This window comes from Merops nubicus, unplaced genomic scaffold, assembly GCF_000691845.1.
Source record: "Merops nubicus isolate BGI_N331 unplaced genomic scaffold, ASM69184v1 scaffold11821, whole genome shotgun sequence".
NCBI classification, from domain to species: domain Eukaryota; kingdom Metazoa; phylum Chordata; class Aves; order Coraciiformes; family Meropidae; genus Merops; species Merops nubicus.
In genome coordinates, this window is record NW_008586369.1 from 103,550 (window position 1) to 130,265 (window position 26,716).

General features: G+C 36.7%; 1 protein-coding gene across 1 annotated transcript in view; it reads right to left on the reverse strand.

The window, feature by feature from the left end:
• The window catches only part of LOC103780929 (laminin subunit alpha-2-like), a gene marked incomplete at both ends in the record, with an annotated part of 129,521 nt that extends 103,218 nt beyond the window's left edge, over nt 1-26,303 (reverse strand). The window contains 2 exon segments of the mRNA XM_008948632.1: nt 24,641-24,814; nt 26,163-26,303. Coding sequence (XP_008946880.1) covers nt 24,641-24,814; nt 26,163-26,303 — 315 coding nt within the window.
• Between the last annotated feature and the right edge of the window lie 413 nt (nt 26,304-26,716).

Here is a 26,716-nt window from a genome sequence, read left to right on the forward strand (position 1 = left end):
TATGTTCTTCCCTTTTTTGTTTCTGCTAGCAATGTATATTTTCTGCCTAGTTCTAATATAATCCAGGCTGCTAGGTCCTAATAAAGCAAGTTTTGACTAACAATGTAAGTCTTCTGCTTCAATCTCAGACTCTTTAATATTTAGCAGGGTTTCATGCTGCCTTAGATTTAATGCAAATGATGTAGTCTGAAGCAACGATTAACTTTATAGCTGCAAGATAAAATGTGGATAAAAAAGCTATTACTTCACAATAGCATTAGGAGAAAAAATGATTAAAAATGCTGAGCTTAACTTAGTGCTGTTTCAAATATGTATTAGATGAGGACTGTGACCTACACAGTTATACAAGTTTCCAGAAACAGTAAGAATACACCATAAACTCTTCTATAAATGCTAATCTAATATTCATTAAATATCCTAAAATAATATTAATGTATTAAGTTAAGCACACATAATCAGGGAGTGTTGTAATTTTTTTTTGCCATAGAATTTATCCACAGGTTGCAAATCATTGTTTTGACTCAGCAGCCTTTTCCAGACCCTCTGCACTTGGTTATAGGACAAATTCTTCTCCCCATTGTAAAATTTCCTAGACATATAGTTTTTAAAATCACAATGGCCAGATATCAGATTCAACACTGTCAGTCTTCCACTGGCATGACCTCCATGATTAATGTATTAATTCTGTTTCTTCATCTGTCTCTTCCCACCCTCCCTCTAGTTGTACTCGCCCATTTGTTATTATTTCATAATTTCTTGCATTAACTATCAATTACAGTTTAAGTATTTAAGTAAATAACTTTTTATCTAATGCTACGTATTTTCCAATCCATTCAGCATTTCATTCTCCTACCTCAGACTGTAACAGAGCTATTCTCTAGCTTAGGAAATATGTGCAACTTGCTCTATAGAAGGTTGGTGTGCAGGACAGCATTGGTGTGTGCTTGCTCATACCACTCCATACACATGCAGTATTGGTCACCGTTGGAGACCACATCCCAGGCTAGACAGACTTTTCCTCTGACTAACTGCAGCTGCTCTTACTTTCTCATAGATGTTTCAGAACTGACTGCCTGCTGATTGAAACTGCTGTAGCTCCATGAACACAATTGATTTCTGAAAATTTCTGCAAATGGGGGATCTGTCTTTTCCTGTAGCACCAAGTGCTAACAAGGGTCTGACATCTCACTTCTGAAGAGTTAAAATTATGCTAACAATCTCTGCGGAGTGAATGAGTGGACGAGTGGACAATCTGCACTCACACATCTGTCTGTTGCATTGTCTTTGTCACTGTCATGGTCTTGAAATAAACTTTGCAAATAAAACTCTGTGCACCTAATTATATATGAAATATGCATATAATAATAAAGTTATTAATAGGAAAAAAATATAAATTTATGAATATTTGGGAAGATTGTGAATTTTCTCAGTCCTGCATAATGCATGTGGAATTCCAGTGTCAGGTGTGTGTAGGGTTGGTCCAATTCTGTCTTCAATTAACCAGTAAAAATTGTAAATGGTAAAAAGTTCTCTTTTCAATCATGCATTTAGTTTGTAATAAAAATTTGAGATCCACTAATTCCACCAGCATTTCAGCCACCTGTAAGTGATCTTCATAAAACTTTTAGTTTACTTGGACTGCAACCTTAATCAACATAAGCCTCAGTTATGCCTACTTTTCACATCTTTCTATAAAGAATTTAAAATGTGTTTCAGCTGAAGGTCAAACTATTTCCTGTTTACTCTTCCCTTTAAATATGATTCAGGATAAGTAGCATTAAGTGCAATATCAGTTATTTTAGGATTATTATGCTGAAAATCATCAAAATACTAGGTTACTGGATGACTAACATTGATATCCTGTAACACCTTTCACATCCAAATTATTCCTGCCAGGCATTTGGTGGCAAGTCATGGAACCATGAGGATGCACAAAACCTATTACATTTCTGCACTAAGAATTTAACAAAATACAGTAATAAGAAAGCATTTTACTGGTATGCACCGAAGACATAATACTCAGGAAAGGAGGTGGAGGTGCTCCATGGCACAGCACAAATCTCTGCAGACTGTGAGAGCCCATGCTGCAGTACATTTTCCAGACAGGAACTGCAGCCCATGAAGAGCCTACACTGGAGTGGGTTTTTCTTATAGGACTTATGAAGACAGGCTGAGGGAGTTTGGGCTGTTCAGCCTGGAGAAGAGAAGGCTCCAGGGGACCTTATAGCAACCTTCCAGTACCTGAAGGGGCCTAGATGAAAGTGAGGGAAGTTCTATTCAAAAGGGTTTGTAATGATAGGACAGAGAGTAATGGTTTTAAACTAGGAAAGGATAGATTTAGACTCGATATTAGAAAGAAAAAAAAATTTAATATAAGAGTGAAAGATCATTGGAATGGGCTGCCCAGAGAGGCAATAGAGGCCCCAACCCTGGAGTCATTCAAGGTCAGGTTTGACAGGGCCCCAGGCGACCTGACCTAGGTAGAGATGTCCCTGCTTGTGTAGGGAGGTTGGACCAGATGGCCTCTAGAGGTCCCTTCCAGCCTAAAACATTCTATGATTCTATGACTGCAGTCCATGCCAGAGCAGGGGTAAAAGTGTGAGATGGAAGGGGTGGCAGAGAATAACTGTTACATCCTGATCATGCCCCTTAACCTCCCCTGCAGCACTCAGGTAGGGATAGAGGAATCAGGAGTGAAAGAGTGAAACTGAGTCTAGGAAAGGCCAGAGTAAAAAAGTATTTTTTTTTTTTAAATGTTTGTCTTTGTTTCTCACTATCCAAATATATTTGCATTGGTAATAAATAAATTTTCTCCAAGTTGAGTCTGCTTTGCCCACAACAGTAATTGGTAAGCAATCCAACCAGTGTGCTTTCTTATCCTGTTTTCTTGCCCTGTCCTGATGAAAAGGGGAGTGAGAGAGTTGCTGGGTGGGAGTTTGGCCCTTAGCCACGGTTAACCTGCCATACCATCTATTTTTCATTCCTGAACAGTTGATTTAAGATTATCATTTAAAGTTTGCAAACATCAATATATGTCTCATAGAAACAGAAGAAAATGCCTTAATGATGTTCTTCGTTACAGCCTGTGGAAAACACTTGGCCATTATAAGAAGTGTCCAAGGAATACCTGAAGGTAAAGAATAAAATCCAAGAAATCTAAGTTCTCGCTGAAGTCAATACAGGGTGCTGAATTTCAATAATCTAAATTGAAACTATGTTGTCTAATGTTGCCTAGCACTTCATGGATGTTCCACAAAAAAATATTATTAGAAAAGGCCAAAACATACTGCATCAAAACATATTAATTAGAAATGAAGACTCAAACAAATAGGCAAGTATTCTGGAGAACCAATCCTTCAATGGGGTTAAGAGCAAATCATAAGTTCTTCAACAATTTTCAATACAAGAGTTTGCTCTCTGTGCAAAACTGAACATGGCACAATCAGACTCAGGCTCTGCAAAGACTTTAGCTTGCAGCAAATTCAAGTATTTAAAACAGTTTACCCATATTAACACATAGCTTTGCACCTAACCAGTTAGATCAATCTCAGTTTATTTACCTACTCACTGAATTGATTAAAATCAACACTAAGTTTAAGGTACTGCAACTAAAAGAACACTTAACTTCTAGTGTCTTACCCACTCAACTCTGAAGAAAAATTAGTTTTCACCAAAGTCCATATGCAAGGTGTGACATAGACTGTTTCTCATTGTTTTTTAATCTCTGTGGATCTCTCTACTCTCATTTAACTACTATGAACTCAGGCACTGTTAAGATTTATTGGCATTCAGCATTTCTAGTATGATTCTTAATCTGTGGAATAGGTTGTGGTACTGTACTTCACCAGAGAGTAACAGGAATGTCTGAGATTAAAAACCAACAGCAGAACACAATTTACAATGCAGTTATTTCCAAATAGTCAACCATATCTCTGTGATACACAATAAGTTGTAAAAATGTTTCATCTCTATCATTTTAATTTTAATAATTCTAATTTCAAAGTAATTATTAGTACTTAACAGCTTGTGGGTCTCTACCTTATCCTAGAACAACAGAACTATAAAATGGTTAAGGCTGGAAGGGAACTCTGAATATCATTTAGTCCAATCCCTACATCCAAACAAAACTTTAGATGAACATTTCTTTTAAGGGAGATGTGTATTTAATGGGGCTTAGCCTTGTCTGGAAAGAAAGATGCAGACTGCTAGTACGTAAGGCCAAGGAAGAGTGTTTTAATACACCATTCTGACCACACTGCTTTTGAAGACTTTAGCGTCCTCTGCAATAGCAAAGAACTTCTATCTTGTTTTTGTGGGAAAGCAAAAGAAAAAAGAAAAAGGTGCCAGTATCGTTAAGTGATTAAAGGAGATTTGAAAAAAAAAAAAATTCCTTTTGTCTGCATTATTCTTCAAAAAAAGGAAGGAGAAGGAACACAGGAAATATAACATCAATATTATGAAATTACTTGGAGTAAGAGTTAAGTCAATCTGAGTTTTGCTACATTTTAATAATGAAGTAATTTCACTTTTAAAATGCTATTTTGTTTGTCCTGAAAGCACTGAGAAAATCTGAGGAAGTTTGTCTGACATAACCATTTCAGAGGCTAAAATCACAAAACAGAATTTACCAGCCTTCCACAGCTGTGTTGTTAATTCTTTTCATTTTAATAAATGCCTGCAAACTCTCAAAAAAATGCTCGAACTCAAAAGAAATCTTTGACCTGACATGAAATCCTTCAGTTTCTCATTTTAGCTGGGAGAAAAAAAAAACAAAAACAAAAACTTCAGTTTTTCATTCTAGCTAGGTGAAATTTATTTTTTTTTTTATCATGAGTTGATCCAAACAAATTCCCCCACCCTGTGCTCCAACTTTTTTATTGCATGGCCAAATGAAAGATGGATTATTCACTCAGTCACACTTGAAAACGACTCCCACATTGATCGAATCTCTGGTCTTCTTTCATGGTTATAGCTTCTCACCCTTAAAATTAATGCTGCCTAATTTGAGTGCACATGAATTATTTGCAGTGCAAATTACGAATGTCCTTTTTCAGATTAAAAATCTCACTGCTCCAGGGATGAAGAGACTGTGAGAATATAAAAGTATGGAACATATATTTGAGCTAGATAATTTAAATGGATCTACAACTGACTGTTAGATTGGCTACTTACCATAAACCACAGGTGTCTCCAGGGTTCATTATTATTTGCTGTTTTCTAAGAAAACAGGATTTTCTGTCTGGTAAGGGCAGGCCCCCAGGACATTGTAGATTTTCTGCTAAAGTTCAAAGCAGGGTATGAAAGCAGTGACTATCCATAAGGACATGAACGGCTGTTACATTCACAGTCTCTTGAGTGGCACAAATATTTGTGCAGCTTTCAGCACATTTAAATTAAATTCATTCCCACAGAAGTTAAGTGAGTAGGTTTTCCTGGAAATCTATCTAGTCGCAGGATGACCTTGTTTCTACTCAGAGTTCTTCTCATTTGTCTCCATGCAATTAAAACTACTTCTCAATTCACCTACTCTTTTGAGTCATCTCCCTATTTATCTCTCTATAGACTTTCTACACTACTTTTGTCTATTATATAAATTCCTCTAGTCAGAATGTTTTTATTGATGCATGACATCAGTTTGATGCAAACCTGTACAAAAATTAATGGGTTATTGCATACAGACATGCTTGAATTAACTTAATGACTGGAAGCAGTCTAGACTACAGAGACTGGGAGTTCAGTTATTAATACCTAACCCTAGACCATTTAAAGTTAGCTCAGAACACTTATACCACCCTGCTGACAGCAGTATAGCTAGGGCAATTATTTAATAAATACTGCTTTGGACCACTGAGAATCTACAAACAAATGACCAGTGATGTGCTGTTGCTGACTGCTCATGTGGTGTTCACTGGTTTCTATTACTTTAGCTTTTTAGCAAAATGTTAAAATATATAAATATTTGTTAATAGTATTTTTTCCATACAAGTATTAATTATATTTGCCTCTGGGACAATACGCATGAAGTGACCTTTGCAATCATGAGATGATTCTAGCAATGTATATACATTTTGTGATTTGCTTTAAAGCTTATAGTTTAGAAAGATGATGGTTTATAATCTGCACACATAAGCATTTCAGTAATGTACATCTAAATATTTATGTAATGCAAATCATTATTTAAAATTATAATCATTGTAGTCTCCTTATAGTTGTGTTACACACAGGATGCTGTATCTTAGTTTCATGTGTAAATTAAGAAACATGACAAGTGACTATTTCTGTGAAATGCCTCACCTGATTGGAAGATCAGGCTGTTATTACACAAGACATCTGACTTACCTGTACAGGTTTCTATTGTAAATCAAATACCAATGGAACAATGAGACTTGGTATAATTAAGCTTACTTTATAGATAAAGTATCCACTGTCAAAGAAATTTCCAACAGGAATTACAAACTAAGGTACTCTTCACGAATGAGACAGGGCTTTGATCCCTTTCATCTACCTTTCATTAGCTTTTAAAAATAATTTTCAAAACACAATACTTTCAAGCTAAAGTGGGAACTGCAGAAACGTTGTCCCCAGTTAGATGCCATTAGATGCCTCATACAGTTTTAGAGATTATATTCCTAGCTTCCCTCCACTGTCAGTGAAGAAGGGGAGAATATCCCTAAATTCATGTAGGGTATAAGTTAGTGCTATGAACTGCCTTTTGGGAGAACTTGTCTCTCTCCTCCAATTACATAAAGAGCCATCAAGACTGGCTTGTGAACTTAACACACTAGAATAGAAATAATTATTTGGCAAGGTTTCTGTATTTCCTCTTTAGGAAGTTCATTTGATAAGCTGCACAGTGAGCCAGTAAAGCATGTGTTTAAACTGCTTAGAACTCTTTTCTCTAGTGATTTGCGTCTTGCCAAACAATTGATGTGGTTTGAAGTTTTTCTACACTGAACTATGTGTGTGTAGTTCAGCTTAATTCTGGAGAAGATCAAAATACTAGCACAGAGTAATGCAGTATATTTTTAGTTGCACTATAATGTTACTTCTTTAAATAGCTGCTAGTAATTCAACAGCATAGTGTTTCAACAGTATGCCCATACCAGTGGCCTCAAAACTGGGCAATTCTTAGTTTATTAATACAGATGTGAGCTCAAAGTACACATGTGAAAAATACTTCTGACTGTAGCTCAAACACTATTTTGTAAACTTTTGTTTTCACTTTTGTTAATCTGTGTATTTAAAACTCATTCCATTCAGGAGCCATTTTATGGTTAGAGAAGTTTGTGTGCTGAATTTTGGCCCAAGCACCATTTTATTACCCCAGTTTCAACCTACTGGATGAGAAGATAATGATGATGCTTATAATTAAATTATTAGGCCTTCATTCTGTGCATTCATTCAATTCCAGACTGTTTTTTCTTACCTACCTCCTCAATACAGTATCATTTTACAGAAAAATGAGGAACTGTGTGATATTTTAAAAGTACTTAAAAATGTCTAAAGTAATAGTTGTAAGTCTTAATACACTGCAGAAGGCAACTTTTCCCAGTCTAACATACAGACATAAATTAGTACCATATTGTACACATGTTGTATGAAGATAATATCCTGCCAAGTAGGAAAATATCCTAAAATAGAAAGCCACATTTCCTCAGGATATTGATCTAGCTTAGCTGGATTCTATAAAAGATAGAAAAGTGGATAATGTAACTTCAGACATGAGAAGTTATTAAGTGAATTGACTGTTTGAGCTGTACCTAATCCTCAGTCCCTACGGCACAAGAATCTCTCAGGTCAGATTGTTTTTATAACTCTAATCTTCTAATGCAGCTCACTTTTGGGAAGAAAGAGGAACTCTGGAGTGATTAACTTGCTGGTGCCCGTGTCATGTCCTTTTGCACAACTATTCACTTACTTGCTTCCCAAAGTCATAACACAAAGTGCTCGAACTCCACAATTCCCTTTGAATATTTTTGTAAGGACTTTATTTCTAGTCATAGTGCTCTAGCAGTAATTTCTACTATATCACATCTCTCCTTTGTTTTTCTGAAAAGCCACATAAAACTATGTGACATGAGTAGTTCTAAACCTGAATCTATGATCTCCCTCTCAGGACAAATTCCACTCCTCAGATCTGCAGTGTGGATCTTGTTTGCAGTTTACAGCTTTATTACACGTTGTGCTCCCATTTCTCTCAGCATTGCAGATGAAGGATCTTCCTCAGAGCCACTACATAGAGTTACTAAACAGAACACCTAATATATATTCAAGATCAAAGATCTGTAATAGAATAGCTAGCATATGTTAGTATACCAAACACAGATTGAGACCAAATGGGAAAACTTCATTTTGCCTTAGTTATTTCAAAATACAAAAAAATCCTCCATAAAAGCAGCACATATTTCTCCAGCAAAATTATACTCCATTTCCTTCCTAGCCATCCAGAATGTGAATTAGGCCACATGCAAGCATGCTTCCACATTCTTCCTAGATACAAACCCCTCATGAACACTACTTTTTCCTTTTCTCCTCCCTAAAAACAAGAAGATGGTATTTTTCGACCAGTTGTTAACAACATAATTACCTCTGCAATTTCTAGCAATCAGAATGTCCCTGTGGTGAGTTGGCACTACTACTAACATGGAATAAATAAATAAAGCTAGTTAATTAATTAATTGCAAGAACCTATTGGTAGCCCTCATAGATTTTACAATGACAAATTATTATGGGCAGCTCTAAGAACCTTGGGAATCCTGAGGAGCTCACTGAAGATACTATGTACTTGTAGTTGCAGATACCTTATGGGGTGCTTTTATCTTTGCTCTTAATGGGATGCTAAATGCTGTCCCAGGGAGATGTACTTATTAGGGCAGCTCAAGTCACTTGCTATTCATGCTTTCATTCAGTTCACAGAGTCAGGATAATAAATTACAAAATGTCTGCTTTATTGGTCATATTGCTGGAATTTCTGTTTAAGTTGCTTTGTATACAAAAGAAAAGAGGAAAGATTTAAGGCCTTTGGGGACACATTCAGACTACTTTCTTTGAATATTTTACATAAAACATATGTATGTACTTCTAGTGCAACGGTTAAAAACTTTTTCCTGCAAAGTTCAAATTTTCCTGATGATCCCAAATTGCCCAAAGCACATGCAGTCAACTAAGATGTGTACATATATCTGTGATACTGATTACATGTTTACCAACACGGCTAATGGATAAAATTTAGATTTAGTGTCCCTCCTATTACTCACTTATTCGGTATTCATTGTTTTAACATTGACCATAATGATATCCATTAGGTTTTACAATGGATGTCATGTACCCTCCCATAAGACTACAAACATAATTCAGCATAGACAGTAATATATTCATTATGATGGATCTTTTCATTAATAATGTAGGTCTGTATCCACATTATCAAATATAATATCTGTTGTATTCACATATTAATTAACATCTACTTATTTTAAATTGGTAGTCACTACCTGTCTAAAGCAAAATAAATCCTGCTTTGTAATAGAAGCTTAAATACACCATATACTTCAGGCAAAGTGGTCACATTTCAGTCAATAATTGGAGTTACCAGTGCTTTATGAAATGTTGCAGCAGTAGCATACATGCTGTAGTATTTATGAAAACTAGGCCCTCTCACACTAGAAAAAAAATACACTTCTAACTGGCAAGAAACTCTGGAACAGTGTTTTTAAAGACACAGGGTTAACTATAGCCATTTTACACTTATTTCTGCTATGGTTCTCCTCTGTACCTCTGAGCATCATGGAACACCTGGGGTACTTAAATAGAGAATTCGATAGATGGCTTTTCAGCTCTCTGATTTGGCGTTTGAATAAGAAACTGAATTTATGCTGTAAAAACATCACAAGGACTTTAGTAGGTCAGATCAAAATCTGTTTAGACTAATGTCCTCTCTCTAAACACAAGAAAAATTTAATTATGTTACTCAGTAAATAATTTGTCATCTTCAACTCAAAAAGCCCTGCATATATATTCAAAATGCCCCAAACTTCTGTATTTGGAAAATACAGTCTTCTGCTTTGTGGCAGCACAGAGCATAGCTACACATTCTGCGTATCTTTCATGCAAAAATAGACATAAATTCAATTTAAAGTAGACCTAAAAATTAAAATATGCAAAATATACACAGGAAACCTACATAATTTAAAGTTTTTCCTGTGCTAAAAACACTAAGACTCATTGGAAGAAAACAGAAAAATACTTTCTTACCGATTTACTCTCTTTGTTTTAGCTGCTTCCATGAAAAGAATGAGATTTGCTTGTGGCAATACATTTTATAGACCTACAGAACAAGAATTTTCTACAAAGAATATGAAACATTTAGCCATCCAAAATACTGAAAGACAGTTTGAAAGAACTATCATCTAAAAATCTTGAGAGAGGGAAGCAAAAGCACTTACCTTTTGGAACACACAATAAATGATCAGAACAAACTTAATACTCTTGTACCATGTGTCTATAGCCGATAGCCCAGAATTATCACAAAAGCAAATCTAGAAAACACTTCACAGTAGTGGCAAAAAAGCAGACAAAGAAGATAAATAATGATTTACGGAAAGAGTAGCCAAGGCTAGTTTCCTTATTTGCCTAGAGTTATACTCTCAGTGGCTATGAGCCAAGTATATAGACAGTAAAATGAAAGTGTACTAGTCAGTAAAAAGATTTATAAACAAATATAACTTAAGGGGAAACCTGATGATTTCATTATTTTACATATAGCATGTGCACTTCATCAGTTGTTTGTTTGTTTTTTTTTTCCTAAAAACTTGCATTGAAGATTTGGAAGCTCTTTTTCTTATTTCATCCTTGATATTTTGGAAGCTTTTTTTCTTATTTCATTTTACTTTTGTCTGTAACTTTCAGAAAAAAAACCATTAGATTTTCTACTCTGTAAACTGTATTAACAAACATGTTTTGTCATACATTTTAATACAAGTTTCACAGTTTGATGAGACTGCACTGAACAGCGTAAGCATTTCTATTTGATTTGGAATTAGGGACAGTGAGAATATAGTTTGAGATTTGGGGAGCTCTTTTGACTTTCCCAAATCTTTCAGCTATCATTTATCTCCTTGAACATTCAAGCCAGAGGGATGCTTTGCTCTGGGAAGGCTTGGTAATGAGACTGATTACTTAATGATAAGGTCATCTACTTGATCATATTCATGGCAGTAATAAGAGATTTTGAGTTGCTGTGTTTGTTACAAAATGTTAAAAATTTTCTACTACCACCAGGCCTTTTTGCAGTAACAAAGGAAGGAAATAGGAGTGACAGACCCACAAAGGCACACTGCAGTAGCTGTAGCTCAGAAAATCTCCATTACTGCCAAGCAGGCTTAGGAGGTTTGATATATGCAATGCCACTGTCCAAAATCTGAAACAAAGTATCCCACTGCAATTTTTCTAACCAAAAATTTGAAAGGTTTTGGGGAAAAAGCCAAACCAACATTTTAATGAAGAATTTTCAGCTAGCTTTGATATAAAAGCTTGAGGTATCTTTAAGAAAGCTTGCCTTGATCGTTCCTATATTTAGGTTTCTACGTTTTATTAATCACATGTGACTAGTTTTATTCTATTGCATCCTTTGTGTCATACATTCAAGTTTTTGTTCAACAGATGAGACACACATATAAAGCTTTTTGTATATGTATCATATATTTGACATAACACAAAAGACACGACGGTGACAAAACTGGATTTTTGTGCACCTGCTTAAACTGAAGTAATACGTCATCTATGAAAGAGGGAGAAAATTGCACGGACTGCATATCACATGAATCTCAACAACAAAACTGTAGAAAGTTCTATCTCCAAAGGAGTTTTCATCACAGCAGAATAAACAGAATTAGCTCACACATTTATTACAGTAATAAGACACAGCTGACCAAATAACATATCTATTTATTTGGTTAGCCTCTGTTGTTACAAATCTCCTTCATAAGCTAAAAAATGTAGTTTCAGTCCACCAGTTTTATTAGCTTAGACTGCCTAGGTTTATTAAATTAGGAAATCTTGTTTCCATAGCTAATGACAACAGAATACTGATCTATTAGTTTTCTTTTTCATTTTACTTGTTTTACTTTTCCATTTTTTTTTTTTAACTTGGCAAATATTTAAAATGTCTAGATGTATGTACAGCTCCCTACTGTTGCATTTAATTTAAAATATGTAAGAAGAAAAAGTTCCTCTATAATATGACATACTTTGATCACCTGAGCTTCAAAAAAAACTTCAAAGTAAATGAAATACTGTGCTATGGTTTTCTGGAGCATGGAAGATACAATATTGATGGAAAACTATGGATTACTATTCACTGTATTTATATCCATTAATATTGCTGCAAATGTGCTACCCAGTTAACAGCAAAGCTGACTTAGAATTGTGTAGGCTGGGGTAATAGCTTAAAGCTTTTCAATCAAGAGAGTACTCACTCCAGGGCACACTTTCAGAGCAGACTGTAGCTCTCTTTTCAATAACTGAGATATGGTTTAGATTTTTATGCAATTTCCTTTTAAAAATCAAGACATAACCTTTATCAAAATGTTCTTTCATGACAGTAAGTTGAAGGCACGTACCTTTGGCACTGTTATTTTTAATTAAAAAAATACACTTGAAATACTTGTCTGGGGGTTGGTAAGAATGACCAAAAAAGCCCAGAAGAAAACTGACACAGAAAGTTGTTAAAAGAACTGCCTTCACTGGGAAAAATTTCCATCTCCAAAAAGAGTTAAACAAGCCAAGGATTTGTCCCAGAAGTGTCTAAGCATTTCATGATATTGGATAATTACAGGTTTCAAAAGTTGGTAATAAAAAAAATGAAAAAATGTTGGTAATGTTACAGTTCCTCTATCTTGCTCATTTTTCTGAGGAAATTACCTCTGGTAAATAAATTGATAGGGCTAAGAGGGCCAAACAAATACAATAAACTCTTCAATTAGAAAAAAGGTTTCACCTGTGTCATAATACAGAGTGCCTCTGAGGCTGAAAAAGCATGTAGATACCAATCAGAAATCCATCCAGGCATTTCAGGAGACAGGGGTGGTACTGCGCATATTGGGAGAAGTGTTAGTACTTCTAGCGAAATATGGAATGTTCAGGCAGGTTCATTTAAAAAAATAATTTAAAAAAATCACAAAACAACCTCACCAAAAATAAGTGCAAATATATTCATTTGGGTAAAACAATCATCTGTGTCTACTCATGCATGCTATCTGCTCCTACTGCTGTCACTCCTGTCAATCTGAAGTTGATAGGTAATGGCCCTATGATTCAGGGAAACTGCTCAAGTGTGTACTCAGGCTTCAGTTTGAGAGATGGGTTCATTTATCATCATAATAAGCTATTACCATTGATAGGTCACAACTCATTGAAGAGACAGTCGGTCTAATTGGCTCAATTCAGTTAGCTCTGTATGTGCCTCAAGGAGATCAGCAGTGCTTTGCAGGTAATATTCCGTCACCCAACAAATCACTCGCATAATAATTCACCACAGTTCAGACTGGGGTTCTAGCACATGATTATCCCTTCAATATGCCAAATATCTGGTCTTAACTCTTTTGTCTCTTCGATCCAGGAAGTCAAAGGCAAATACATTCTGTAATTAGCGTAACCCTTACTTCTAGAAACTTACTAAATATTTAAATTTTCCATTGATGTTGGCTCTCTAAAGAAATTTGTTGTAGTTAGCTAGAGCCTCTCTCTGGAAAACAAAATTTTTGTCCCCAGCATTCTCTCCTGCTAAAGATCAGTTTACAGTATGTAAGCTGAGTAGGAACATAAAGTAATGGAACTCAGTTTGCCGCCTAGAGATTTAATGAAGCAGTGACAAAGCATTTTTTCCACTCAGAAATCTTTAACAATCAGGTAATGATTAGGTAGATGAGACAAAGGGAATAGTGTAAATGAGACACAGGACCTACAGGATTTGAGGGATGCTTCATACTCTATTCAGTTATTAGATTAAAGTGTGAGTCACTCACAATATTAAAATGTTTAGAATAATGACTCTATGAGAAGACAAGTTAAAAGACCAAGAACTCAAGCTTCTGATCCCTGTTGTGCTAATTTCTTGTCAGTTCCAGTCACCACTTCATTGCTCAATTCTTCACTGGCATATTGCAGCCATACTGAGAACCTCCTGTGTAGCTGCTGCAGTGTCAAAGCCTTTAAGGTTCTACTTCTTTCATCACTTCTAAAGGTGCTGTGATGGGTTGAACCTGGCCAGCAGCAAACCACTTAATTCTGTCTCCCATGGGATGGGGATTAAATAGAAGGAAGGTGAGAATAAGTATGGATTGGTGGGAAGGATTTTAGAGAAAGACTTTACACTGTGCAAGCTCCCTTCAGCAAGAGCCAAAAGACTAGTGTGTTACCAACACTGTTTTAACCACAAATGCAAAGCCTAGCACCACACATGCCTCTATGAAGAAAGTTAACTCCAGCCCAGCCAGACATAGTATAGATGTTAAAATATTATGTCCACATCAGACTTATAGTCTGCCTTTCTCTGTCTTTTTATTAAACTGGTATAAACAAAAGTGATAATCTGGATACTGACAGGAAATTTACTAAATATGGAAAATAGAAAATCAGAAAAATTAGAGTTTGTAAGGAATTTATCGAGTAATGGCCCTACCACTTACCAATAGTTTATGAAAAAGTAAAAATAAAATTCACAAAATTGTTAATTTTATTTTTAAACTCAGTTTGAGTTTTCTTTCACTAATGATATCTTAATTGATTTTGTACCATTTTCAACCACAGATAAACAACTCTCCTTTCTTCTGTGCTCTAATTAGTAATGGTGCTTTGTGCTTAAAAATTAATGACTCCTGCCAATATTTTGTTGTACAAATATACAACCTTTCTGTTAATTATCATGGAAATAAAATGCCATTAACAAAGTTAGTTGGATTAGGTCGCTCAGACCTATGAACTGATTACAAATTCACATTATACCCACAGTGTGACATCTCTTAATTGGATCTGTACACAGGTGAGTAGTGCTTGGATTTGAGCACCTGTGTTACACTTTTGGTCTTAAAACTTAATGACACAAAGAAAAGTTAATTAATGAAGTTTAGGCTCCAAAACTTTCTGAAGATAGACGAGAAGAAAAGCAATGCAAACTCCTATATGTAAAATGAAAATAATGGAATTTATCCATCTTGTAGACAAGCTGCACGTCAAGAACATTTTGAGACTGTCAGATGTTGCTGAGCATGCCAGACTTCAAAAATGATACAGCACAGATTGAAAGCACTACAAAGGGTTTGCAGAAAAGGCTGTTTCCCTTGTGCACCATAAGGAAGTCTCAGAACTTTTGCCCCACTGCATAATGCCTTTTTGATGTGGAAGTCAAAAGTTGAACACCACAGAATTAAAAAACTAAAGCTCAGTGGCATCATGCAGTTTTACTAATGAGTTATTAACTCAAGAATTTAAATTACATTCCTGTAACAGTTGATTATCCCTCAATACAAATCATCAGACATATTAATTCTTTCCAGGTTAAAGAATTTTTTCTTTTTCTTCTGCTTTGTTGGGTCTTTCAGTATTTTAGTATTTGGAATCAGAAAATTCTTACTCTTTTTACTTCTATCTGGCAAGCAGTGTCCGCATTTCACTTTCTTCTTCATTATTTCCTAACATCCCTCAGTATTTTCTCTCCATTATTCACATCTCTTCTTTTGTGAAACTGCTTTATTTCCAACATTTTTCTCCATTTTTTTCTACTGCTACTATTGATTAAAATGCCTCCAAGACAGACCTGGGTAAGCAGGTAACACAAAAGACATTAGAGATTTATGAAATAATTTCACCAACAATGAATTTCCTGTTTTCTCTGCAGTATTACAGAATCACAGAATGTTAGAGATGGGAAGGGACCTCTGGAGAGCAAGTCCAACCCCCCTGCCAGAGCAGGACCCTCTAGTCTAGGGCAGGTCACACAGGAACGCATCCAGGTGGGTCTTAAAAGTCTCCAAGGAAGTAGACTCCAAAACCTCCCTGGGGAGCCTGTTCCAGTGCTCTGGAACCCTTACAGTAAAGAAGTTCTTCCTCCTATGGAGGTGGAACTTCCTGTGCTCCAGCTTGTGACCATCGCCTGTTCTCCTATCGCATGGTGTAAGAGAAAAGAGGTTGCTCTTTTCTTCTTGACACCCAGCCCTCATATATTTATATACATTAATTAGATCCCCCCCTAAGTCTTCTCTTCTCCAGACTAAAAAGCCCCAGGTCTCTCAGCCTCTCCTCATAAGGCAGGTGTTCCAGTCCCCCAGTCATCCTTGTAGCCCTCCGCTGGAACTCCCTTGTTCTACTAAACACATTTTTCTTAATGCACCACAGGATACCATTGGCCCTCTTTGCCACAATGGCACACTGCTGTCCCATGGACAACTTGTTGTCCACCAGGATTCCAAGGTCCCTCTCCACAGAGCTGCTCTCCAGCAGATCACCTTCTAACCTGTACTAGTGCATTTTATTACTCCTCCCCAGGTGAAGGACTCTGCACTTATTCTTCTTGAACCTCAATAGATCCTTTTTTGCCCAGCTCTCCAGTCTGTCCAAATATCACTGAATGGCCACAGCCTTCAGCTGTATCAGCCAAACCTCCCAGTTTCATGCCAACCCTCCCAGTTTCCTGCCATCAGCAAACTTGCTGAGAAGACACTCTATACCATCATCAAGGTCATTAATGAAGATGTGGAACGGTACTGGACCCAGCACTGATCCCTGGGGGACTCCACTAGTTACAGGTTTCCAGCTGGACTTGGCACCATTGATCATCACTCGTCGGCCTCTATTGCGTAGCCAATTCTCAGCTCATCTCAATGCCTGTTCCTCTAGCTCATATTTTCTGAGCTTGCTCAGGAGGTTGTTATGGGGAATTATGTCAATTGCCTTGCCAAGGTCAAGGTAGACAGCATCAACCAGTCTCCCTGCATCTACCCATTCAGTCACCACATCATAGAATGCTATCAGAGTAGTCAAGCATGATTTCCCCTTGGTAAACCCATGCTGACTAGTCCTGATAACCTTCTTCTCATCCATGTGCTCAGAGATGACCTCCAGAATGAGCCACTCCATCAATTTTTGAGGGATGGAGGTGAGGCTAACTAGTCTGTAATTGCCTGGATCCTCCCTCTTGCCCTTTTTGAAGACTGGAGTGACATTGGCTTTCCTCCAGTCCTCAGGCACCTCTCCTGTTTGCCACAATCTGTATAAGAGTAGTATAAGAGTATTTTAGCACAAAGAAATTAAATGTCTCATGGCATACATAAAATCCTGTAGTCAGTGGACTCAGCCAGATTCTGTGTCCTGTTTCAACTCATTTTTAAGGTTCAAAGAGGCTGTAAGAGGCTACTGGCATCCTCAGTTTTCTCTGCAGTTACAATAATGCCTGTACTCGAAATATTCCAACAGGCTAATCAAACAACATTAAAAGCATGAAAATTTACTTATGTCTTGGTGGTTCTTTACAGTCATAACTGGCTGAAACCCAAAGAGGACAGTCCTGATGTTGTTTCAATTTGTACTGAGTATTCAATTTTCACAACAAAATTTGGCTAGCCGAGGCTGTGAAAGAATGCAGAGACCTACCCAGTCTCATTTTGTGGTGCCACGCTGAGAGAATATTTCAGCAAGGATAAATAAATTAAAGTGAATCATGTAATATAAATTAAGTAAACTTAAAGGAAGCTTCAGTCAGATTTGGTTCAGATCTTTAAGATGTTTCACTCTTCACTTGTATTCCTCCTATGTTTGCCTCATCCTTTCAGTATTTGATTTTGCCTATTATCTCAATTTTTAGGAGCTATAGTGAAGTACTAATAAAATAAACAGCACATTTGGTATAAATTGAAGACATCTTCATATGTTGACTGAGTCTGATTACCATGGTGACTTAATTCAGTCAAGACAATTTAGATTGTGATTTAAAATAAAATTACATTATTTATATTAGCTTAAGGTTTACTTGTTAAAAAATAAAAACATAACAATAAACTCAACCAGCTTTTTATTAGAAAAATACATTAAAATATGAAAGACAAGATACTTCTCTTTCAGTTTACATGAATCATTTTAATTTTCTGCCATATGCTGGCTGTTGACATTACTTTCAAAAAATCTGAGGATCTGCAGCAACTGTGAATAACTTTGGGGTCTTACACTGAATGGAAATTTCTTGCATACTTTCTTGCTGTTAATGCCTAATACTATTCCTTTTACAAATATAGATCCTGTGTATATGACTTAACTATTCCATCCCACTCAAGCCTACAAGACATTAAGAATCAATAAATGTCTGTACAAAATTGTTTTAGAAATATTACACCTTACACTTGAGGATCACTGCTTGATGGTAGGGAGACTCTACAGAGGGGTCTGGGCAGGCTGGATTGATGGGCTGAGGCCAGTGGTATGAGGTTCAACAAGGCCAAGTGCCAGGTCCTGCATTTAAATCACAACAACCCCAGGCAATGTCAAAGACTTGGGGAATAGTGGTTGGAAAGCTGCCGAGTGGAAAAGGACCTGGGTGTATTGTCAACAGCCAGCTGAATGCGAGCCAGCAGTCTGCCCAGGTGGCCAAGCATCCAGGCCTGTAACAGAAACAGTGTGGCCAGCATGACTAGGGAAGCAATTGACCCCATGTACTCAGCACTGGTGAGGCTGCAGCTCAAATAATGTGTTCAGTTTTGGGCACCTCACTACAAGAAGGACATCAAGATGCTAGAACATGTTCAAACAAGGGCAATGAAGCTGGTGAAGGGCCTAGAGCACAAATCTGAGGAGCAGCAGCTGAGGGAACTGGGGTTGTTGAGCTTGGAGAAAAGGAGGCTCTGGGGAGACCTTATAGCTCTTTACAACTACCTGAAATGAGGTAGTGAGGTGGGGGTCAGTTTCTTCTCCCAGGTAACAAGCAATAAGACAAGAGGAAATGCCCCCAGGTTTAGCCAGGGGAAATTTAGAATGGATATTAGGAAAAATTTTTTTCACAGAAAGGGTTATCAAGCACTGGAAGAGGCTTCCCAGGGAAGCAGTGGAGTCACCATCCCTGGAGGTATTTAAAAGATGTGTAGATGCGATGCTTAGTGACAGTTTACTGGTGAACCTGGCAGTGTTATGTTAACGGTTGGGCTTGATGATCTTAAAGGTCTTTTCCAATCTAAACTACTCTGTGATTCTGTGTTGACATTCCCTACTCCAATGCTATGGTCTTTGTTACACATCCAAATCTGGGGCTGTCTTATGCTGACTGCGTGGCCTAGCACGAAAGACAACACCATTAGCAATAAACATATAGGCCTGACTTTATCATCCCATTCCAAAGAATACAGGAAAGATATGATGTGGCTAACAACAGGAGGGACAAATAAATCAATATATTCACTCATGGTACATAATATAGCAAAGGGACAAGTAAGCCAAGCTAGAAACCAAGTCACGGGGAAAGGAATAAACCAGGTCAACAGTTCAATCCCAACCATATAGAAATTGCCAAAGAAAAGTATCATTACATACGTAACCCTTGTCTTGTCTTGCTCTCAAGTGTCTGTCCAACTGTTGCTGGAACCCTCTAATTGTCGTGGACAGTCAGAGAGCCCTTCCCATAACAGGAATCCCTACATAATGCATTCACTGCAAGCAGATCCAGCTTTTATAACTCTAGAAGCAGAACACCTAATGTTAACTTTAAAAGCAGGGCACACGGTATTAATTTCCTAATCGGTTTTCATCCAAGGTTGGCCAAGCCCTGAGAGAAAACCAAGAGGAAGGTCTCTCCTGCCTGGTTGTGGGCATCATCCATATGTGAACCTTAATTCAGGGCTTGTGGTTTAAGACCCCAGATCTTCAGGCTGGGACTCATTTCTGTGCCTAGGGTACAAAAAAGGCAAATTCATCATGACGTACAGACCTACCATCACTCTGAGAAAAGCCTTCTCACAGTTAGCAGTTACTTCAAGCACTGCCATTATGTTACTAAATGGGGGCCTGCTTAGGCTTGGACAACCCATCTGCACAAGGCAACAAAATCTTCTACATGAGGGCCTAAACTGTCCACATATCCAGCTGAAATAAAGAAATACCTCACAAAGGGAGACCACATCAGTCCACCTAAGTTTCACTACTTCGCTTCCCTGACAACAAAAGCAATACAGACACATGCTCAAAAATTAGCCTGCTGGCTAAATGTAAGACATAGCTGAGTGTTGGAATTATGTAGGGTAGGTCACTCAGTGCTTTTCACGAGGGCAATGAATTTCAAAATAAACTGATGGTAGAAAAAGGTAGCTTCCAACAAAAATGTAATTTGCATCTCACCCATTTATACCAAAAGGTGTTAAGTAAGATTATTCTCCTTCCTGAGGCAGGCAGTAAAAGCAAGAAATAGAGTTGTGGATATATCTTACTCTATCATGTCTTATGAAGAAGAAAGTCTTGAGATCTGAAACTGTGACAATACTAGATGAATCTGTCTGGGTTTAGATGCATTAATAATTTAGGACAATTGATCCTGGCATTTCTGTTCCAGCTGATTATTGTATTATTTACGCTTCTTTATGTTTTGGGTTCCAACTCTCTCCCTCTCCTCTGGAAGCTGCAGAATGCAATTTGCTTAGCATTATTCTGCCTTTTGCATCAGAATTGCCTAAGAAATGAAAACAAATGGAAGGAAATAAACATAAAAACCACAAGGACCTAGCTTATGATTCTTTTATAATTCAATATTTAATCCTATGAGGTATACTGGGCAGTCTGCAATAGTCTGTCACAAAACAACCTGATCATTCAATCCCAATCTTTAGTTTTCCACACTAGAGTATTTTTAAAAAGTTGATAGTTTTTTTTAAGGTTCATAGTTACTTTGTTTTTCCTGTAACTCAACAAATAGTCTACAAAGCTAATTATAAAAGAACAGGTAAAATAAATGAAGTGAGAGCATTAAGTCAAACAATCCCCCTTCCTATTCTGTACACAGACTCCACACAAAAGTTTCAGCCGTTGTCTTGGATTTAAATAGAGGTCAGAGAAAGAACAATGTATCCACCATATGGTTGCTTAAGTCTGCAGAATTGAGAAACATGATGTGCTAGAATTTTTCCAAGAGATAATGGTCTTTTATTCAAGCATTTTTGCTTTAATTTTCACCTTACTCTGACTTCATGAGGGACCAAGTTACATTAACATGACTTAAACTGAAAAGGGTCATACTGGATAGCTAATTTAAATACTGCCTGTAAAACAACATTTGATGCAAGAAACTTGCCAATCTGAGTAAAATCTGTCAGCAAGGAAATGGGGCTTTTTTTTGAGCAGAAGCAGGCTTCTATTGTGGTGTTTGCAGTGAAAGTAACATCAGCATTAATATCTGCTCAAAACCCAGGCTGAGGAGTTTGAGGGGATGTATTATCTATTTTGTGTATGATTGCTGGGTGTTGAGACCTAACAATGTTCAGAGACCTGGATTCTAGGCTGGCCTCCACCTAAAAGGCTGAACTAACCTGTGACTGCTGACCAAGGGCAGTGCCCTAACCATCTGAAAGAGGCAGGGTAAATCTCCACTTTTGTGGTTAAAGCTGGCCCTTAGCAGAGAAATGAACATAAAATTTGCAGCAGCAGAGAGAAAACAAAGCAGAGAGACTTTCTCTCACCAAAGATGGATACTTCCTGATGGACTCTCAAGTGGCCTCAGCTGCTCATCATGTGTGTGTGTCACTGGGGATGGGATGTGTCATATATTTATTTAGATATGCTCCATATCATGTTTTCTTTGGGATAGTCCTAATGGCTTCTACTGAGTCTAAAAATTACCAATTTTTTTTTTTTTTCTTGCTGCAGTGTCAAAGGCAAAGAGGCAGAGTATACACATAATATCAGACTTCAGAAACATCACGGACACCTAACCCTTCTACACTGACTTTAAAGAAAAAAGTGTTTCACATCATCCTGCTGAGTTTGGTATCCAATTTTTAGTTATTTTTATACTCTCTTTTCAGTGCTCTGATCAAACATTATCACAAGGTAACTCATAACACTTTCAGACAAGTTTATAAAATATTTTGGCATGGACACAAGTTTAAAATAAACTTATAGAACCATTGTCAAAACAATTTAAAAAACTGCTAACAAAACCCAAATGGGGTTTTATAAAAATATAAAATGTAATTAGGGTTGAAAGAATAAGACAATTTCTCAGTAACTAGAAGCTCTAACATACCACAAGTCCTCATAATTCCTGCAAACCTTAGTTTACTAAGCTATGATAAGGTAGGCCCGCAAGAAGATAAACCGTTTTATGACACCTACTAAAACCTTAATAGTAGCCATTTTAAATCTGTTCTCCCAAATTATCCACTAGATATTTATTTCTAGAAATTAAATTCCTCCAGATTACTCCCAAATGCATTCTGCATCAAAAACAGTACTCAATTTTTCAGTCCAAAGGCATACTATATAGTCAAATAGGTAAAATATCTGGCTTTAAAAAAAATTATCTGTATTGGTACAACAAAGTTTGTTTTGGTAGCAGCATACATATTTAGAAGACTAAAAGGATATGGTGATAAAGTAATTTGCTCATGCTCTTGTCCCATTCTGACATAAACAAGAATCCTGTATCATCAATAGGCTCTTGTTATTTATAATGTCTCCTTAAAGATACAAAGACCAGTGTCACACAGCCTAGTGTCACACAGGTTTAGATGAAAAAGAAAAAGCTGAAGGCTGCACGCTCAAAAGCATCCTATATGTAATGCTTTTTTCATCCAAAAGAAACATTTGGAGATGGATGTAAAACATGCAGAGAGTACGCATATGGCAATCACCATTGCAAAGGCATATGCACAACATGCCAACTTTATATTAAAAGAACTATTTTAAATATGATTTTTGAGCTATATTTGAAAACTAGGAAATGCAGGATGGTTACTACCTTTTGTTACTCAATTTTATTTTGTGGAATACTATTTAGAGCAATAACTTTAACAATGAAAAGGAAAGTTTTCTGCCTGTGACACAAGGTTTATAAATTACAACAGAAGTGTACATCTTGATATAAGATCTTCCAAATTGTTCTCTACATTTCTTAAGACAAAAATTTTAAAAGAAGCTTGCCTGCTCTGAGATACTAATTATTCTACTGTAACACACCTAACAACTCTCAAGAAAGGATGTTTTTATATAGTTTCAGCTATTTGATTTTATCCAGTTTCATCTATTCAGAGAAATGTTTTACAGAGTTTAAAAATAAGGACTCTCAATACTATATTTCCATTTCCCTTTCCATAGCATAAATCATATGGCCTAAGCATGTCATTATGACTATAATTTACACAATGCAACATGACAGTTAAGATGTACTGTGGTAATTTGTGAGTGCTTTCAGTATTATTGTAGTATTAAAAATGTATATAGTTCAGTTATCAAGGCAAATTGCTTCATTCATACAGAGCTATCTGTCAGTAACCCCAAAGGACCTCTAAATTACACTGAAAAAAATATCTTCCATGTTCAAATCATTTGTGCACATTCTTACCATTTTTTTGCTCACTCAACAGAAGCAGGATGAAATTCTGTCTGGAAAAGCATAATTTCCTATCTCAAGGTAAGTCACCAGACACGGAAGATGATACAAGAAACTATCTTTAATAATTTAAAGCCATGAACAGGATGCCCAGTTCTTTGGAATGATGCTATTTAGTTTCAACATGTTCACTTACCTTCTGTCATGTTGATTGTCAGCCAGCAGGAAGAAAACAAATAAATAGGAGGTTGACTAGCCTGAAGAGACTACAGAGGAAAGCATGCTGAACTGTTTTAGTGTTAGCATTTCTGGTAAGTTTTAGCATAATTGGGCTTACAGTAAATGGAAATGTTTAGCTTTCTTCACATTTAGGACTCATTCAGTCCTCATTTCTACTCTCTGGAAAAAACCAAGATTTTAATGAATGCATCATGTATGACAGCAGAGACTCTAATGGTGAGGAGCCTGATAGTCAGAGCACTACAGCATCCAAGACTTTAGAAAGCAAATATTTAGTATTAACCTGAAGGTCATGTATGTGCACATATGGACACATGCAGACTTGGATAAATATATGCATTAGAAATGGCACAGAGCTCACAACAGCATTTTTTGAGTTCTAGGGCAGAGAGCTCCCCACACACAAGTTTCCTGTCAAACATTATAGTTTTGTAACACACCCCCACAACATCTGATGCACAACTTGCATCTCTGAAAAGCAGACGAGGGAAATGGTTTTCAAAGCCGAGGACAAGGTGGGAAAAGAACAGGATAAGCTGAACCACACACCAGCTAATTCATTCAAAAAACAATGCTCCAAAGCATATAGAGTTTTCCAACACCTGACAACAGAAGCCCAAAGAGGGCCCAAGTTTAAAGATAATTATTTTTTTCTACCTAACTTCTCTGCCTCATAAGGATATTCCATATGTCTGATTCCTTCCTGCTTGCAGTTTTGCTGCTCAAATAGCTATTCAACTTAATCTTTCCTCAGTTCCACCCTCCTTCCAAGCCTTACTCCTTTTCTTAATAAATCAAATTAGCATTTAGGCAAGTACCATCTGCACTTACTTTGTTGCCCAAGTAAGAACTGGGTGCACTCCAGTAATAAGTCTGTGGCAGTACTTTTCTTGCAGCCACATTGCTGATGCTGTACTGCTGATGTCCATCAAATCTCTTTTGCTTGGGGGTAACTCTGGTGAGACCCTGTAAGCCCGTCAGATACCAGCCATTCATGTCTTCTATCTATAATGACAGAAAAAATAAGCCAAAACAAAACACATTACAATAAGAAAGAGGACATCAGTCATTTCAATAGCACAGCCACTTATTCTTCCATTTTTAAAAGAATTAATTAGTTTTATATGATTAATAGCAGTTTAGGAACAAAGGAAACAACAAAGTAATAACAGCAAAATTTCTCTTATTGTATGTGACTGAGAGTTATAACTTCTGAGTAGTTTGAAGTAACTGCAAGGATTTCCTTTCTTTACTTCATATGGTCCAGAGCAAGAAGGAAATTCTATTGTACAAATATATGCATAAGAATACCTCCAAATATTATAAAACATTTAAATAAATAGTATCAGTCACAGAGGTTACAGAAGTTGAGTTGACAAATGGGCATACATTTTCTGATTGTTGTAGACAACATAATTTATACTAATTTCCAATTATAAAGCCTTAAAAATTCAGATGCAAGTTTTTTAGAAAGCCAAAACAAAGCTGGAAAGCACTAGAACTTGAATTTCTGAAAGCCCATAACTAAAAATGAATCATCAGAGAAGAGCACACTGTTCATACAAGGACAGCTTCTGGAGCCTCGATACAAGCAGAACAATAAATCAGCTCAGCCGTGGGATGGAAAGCTTTCCAGTGCTGGCTTGGAAATGAGCACACTAGGAATATATGATTTTACTCACAGACTTCCAGCATACCAATACAGCCAAAACCAGGGGCTACTAGACCTGGAATACATTTCCAAAACTTGATCTACAGGCATGAATACGTAGCAGACATCCGTTACAGTGGAATCAGTATCTGAGATTTGGGAACTAATTTAAAATTCAGAGTATAGTTGCAGACTAAAGACACATTACTACAGCACAAATAAGAACAGCAGGTTCACCTCCCTTCACATGCTTGCCTAGGAATGCAGTATCAAAAGAAATTAACTCAAAATGTCCCCTGTAGGGTACCCCTTTTACTTACATAAGCTTTGTGTTGTACATTTAATGTTTCAAAATTCTTAATTCAGGTCCAGAAATTTAATAATGACCTGGAAAAGAGGTTGCCCTATGGATATGTTGCATTTAACTCAGGATTCAGGATGATGTATACATGTTTCAGGAGTCTGTTGATGCACATGGCTTCACTCGTGCTTCTCATTGTACAGCTGTACCTTTTCAGATCTCTCTCACAATGAAGAGAAACAAAGCTTATAAGCATTTGCTTTTGGATAAATGAAAAATATATGGGACACAAAAGAACACGCATGCTTTTTAATAAAATGCACTCTGGTGACAATAGACAGTAACAACACACAGAAACATAAAACCAATGACATGTACTAATATGATATGATTTTTCTTACACTTCTGTAGGTAAGGTAAGAGTGTGTGCAGACATTTGTTTTCCCAGAGCAGAAACATTCCTCACAGCCTTTGGGATTATTTTGCTGCAGATCGAAGAAACCCGCTTTGCAACGATCACAGTTTTCTCCTTCAACATGTTCCTGGAAACGCAGGTTAGAATATTATTTCAGTTGTCATAGATTAGAACTTGAGATCACCAGCTTTATACTCTGAGGGAGAGTATAAATGCAGGACTATAAACACATTTGTAGGAAAGATTATTCTTTGTGAATATTAGGCTCAAATCCTCTACACAATAAAAGTTACTATGCCTGTATGTAAAGAACAGGATGTAATTTGTACTTTATACGACTTTTTTCTTCTCCTTGAATGGACATACCTGATTTCAGGGAATAATCTAATTAATCTCCTTTACACTTATGTGTATCAGGAAGGAAGTATACAACATGATGCAGGACAACTGTAGTTTGCAAGGACGGCTGATAAAACCTGTGCACACCCAATTGATGCAAACTACAGGTACATAGTATGGTCTGAATTAATTTCACTTGAT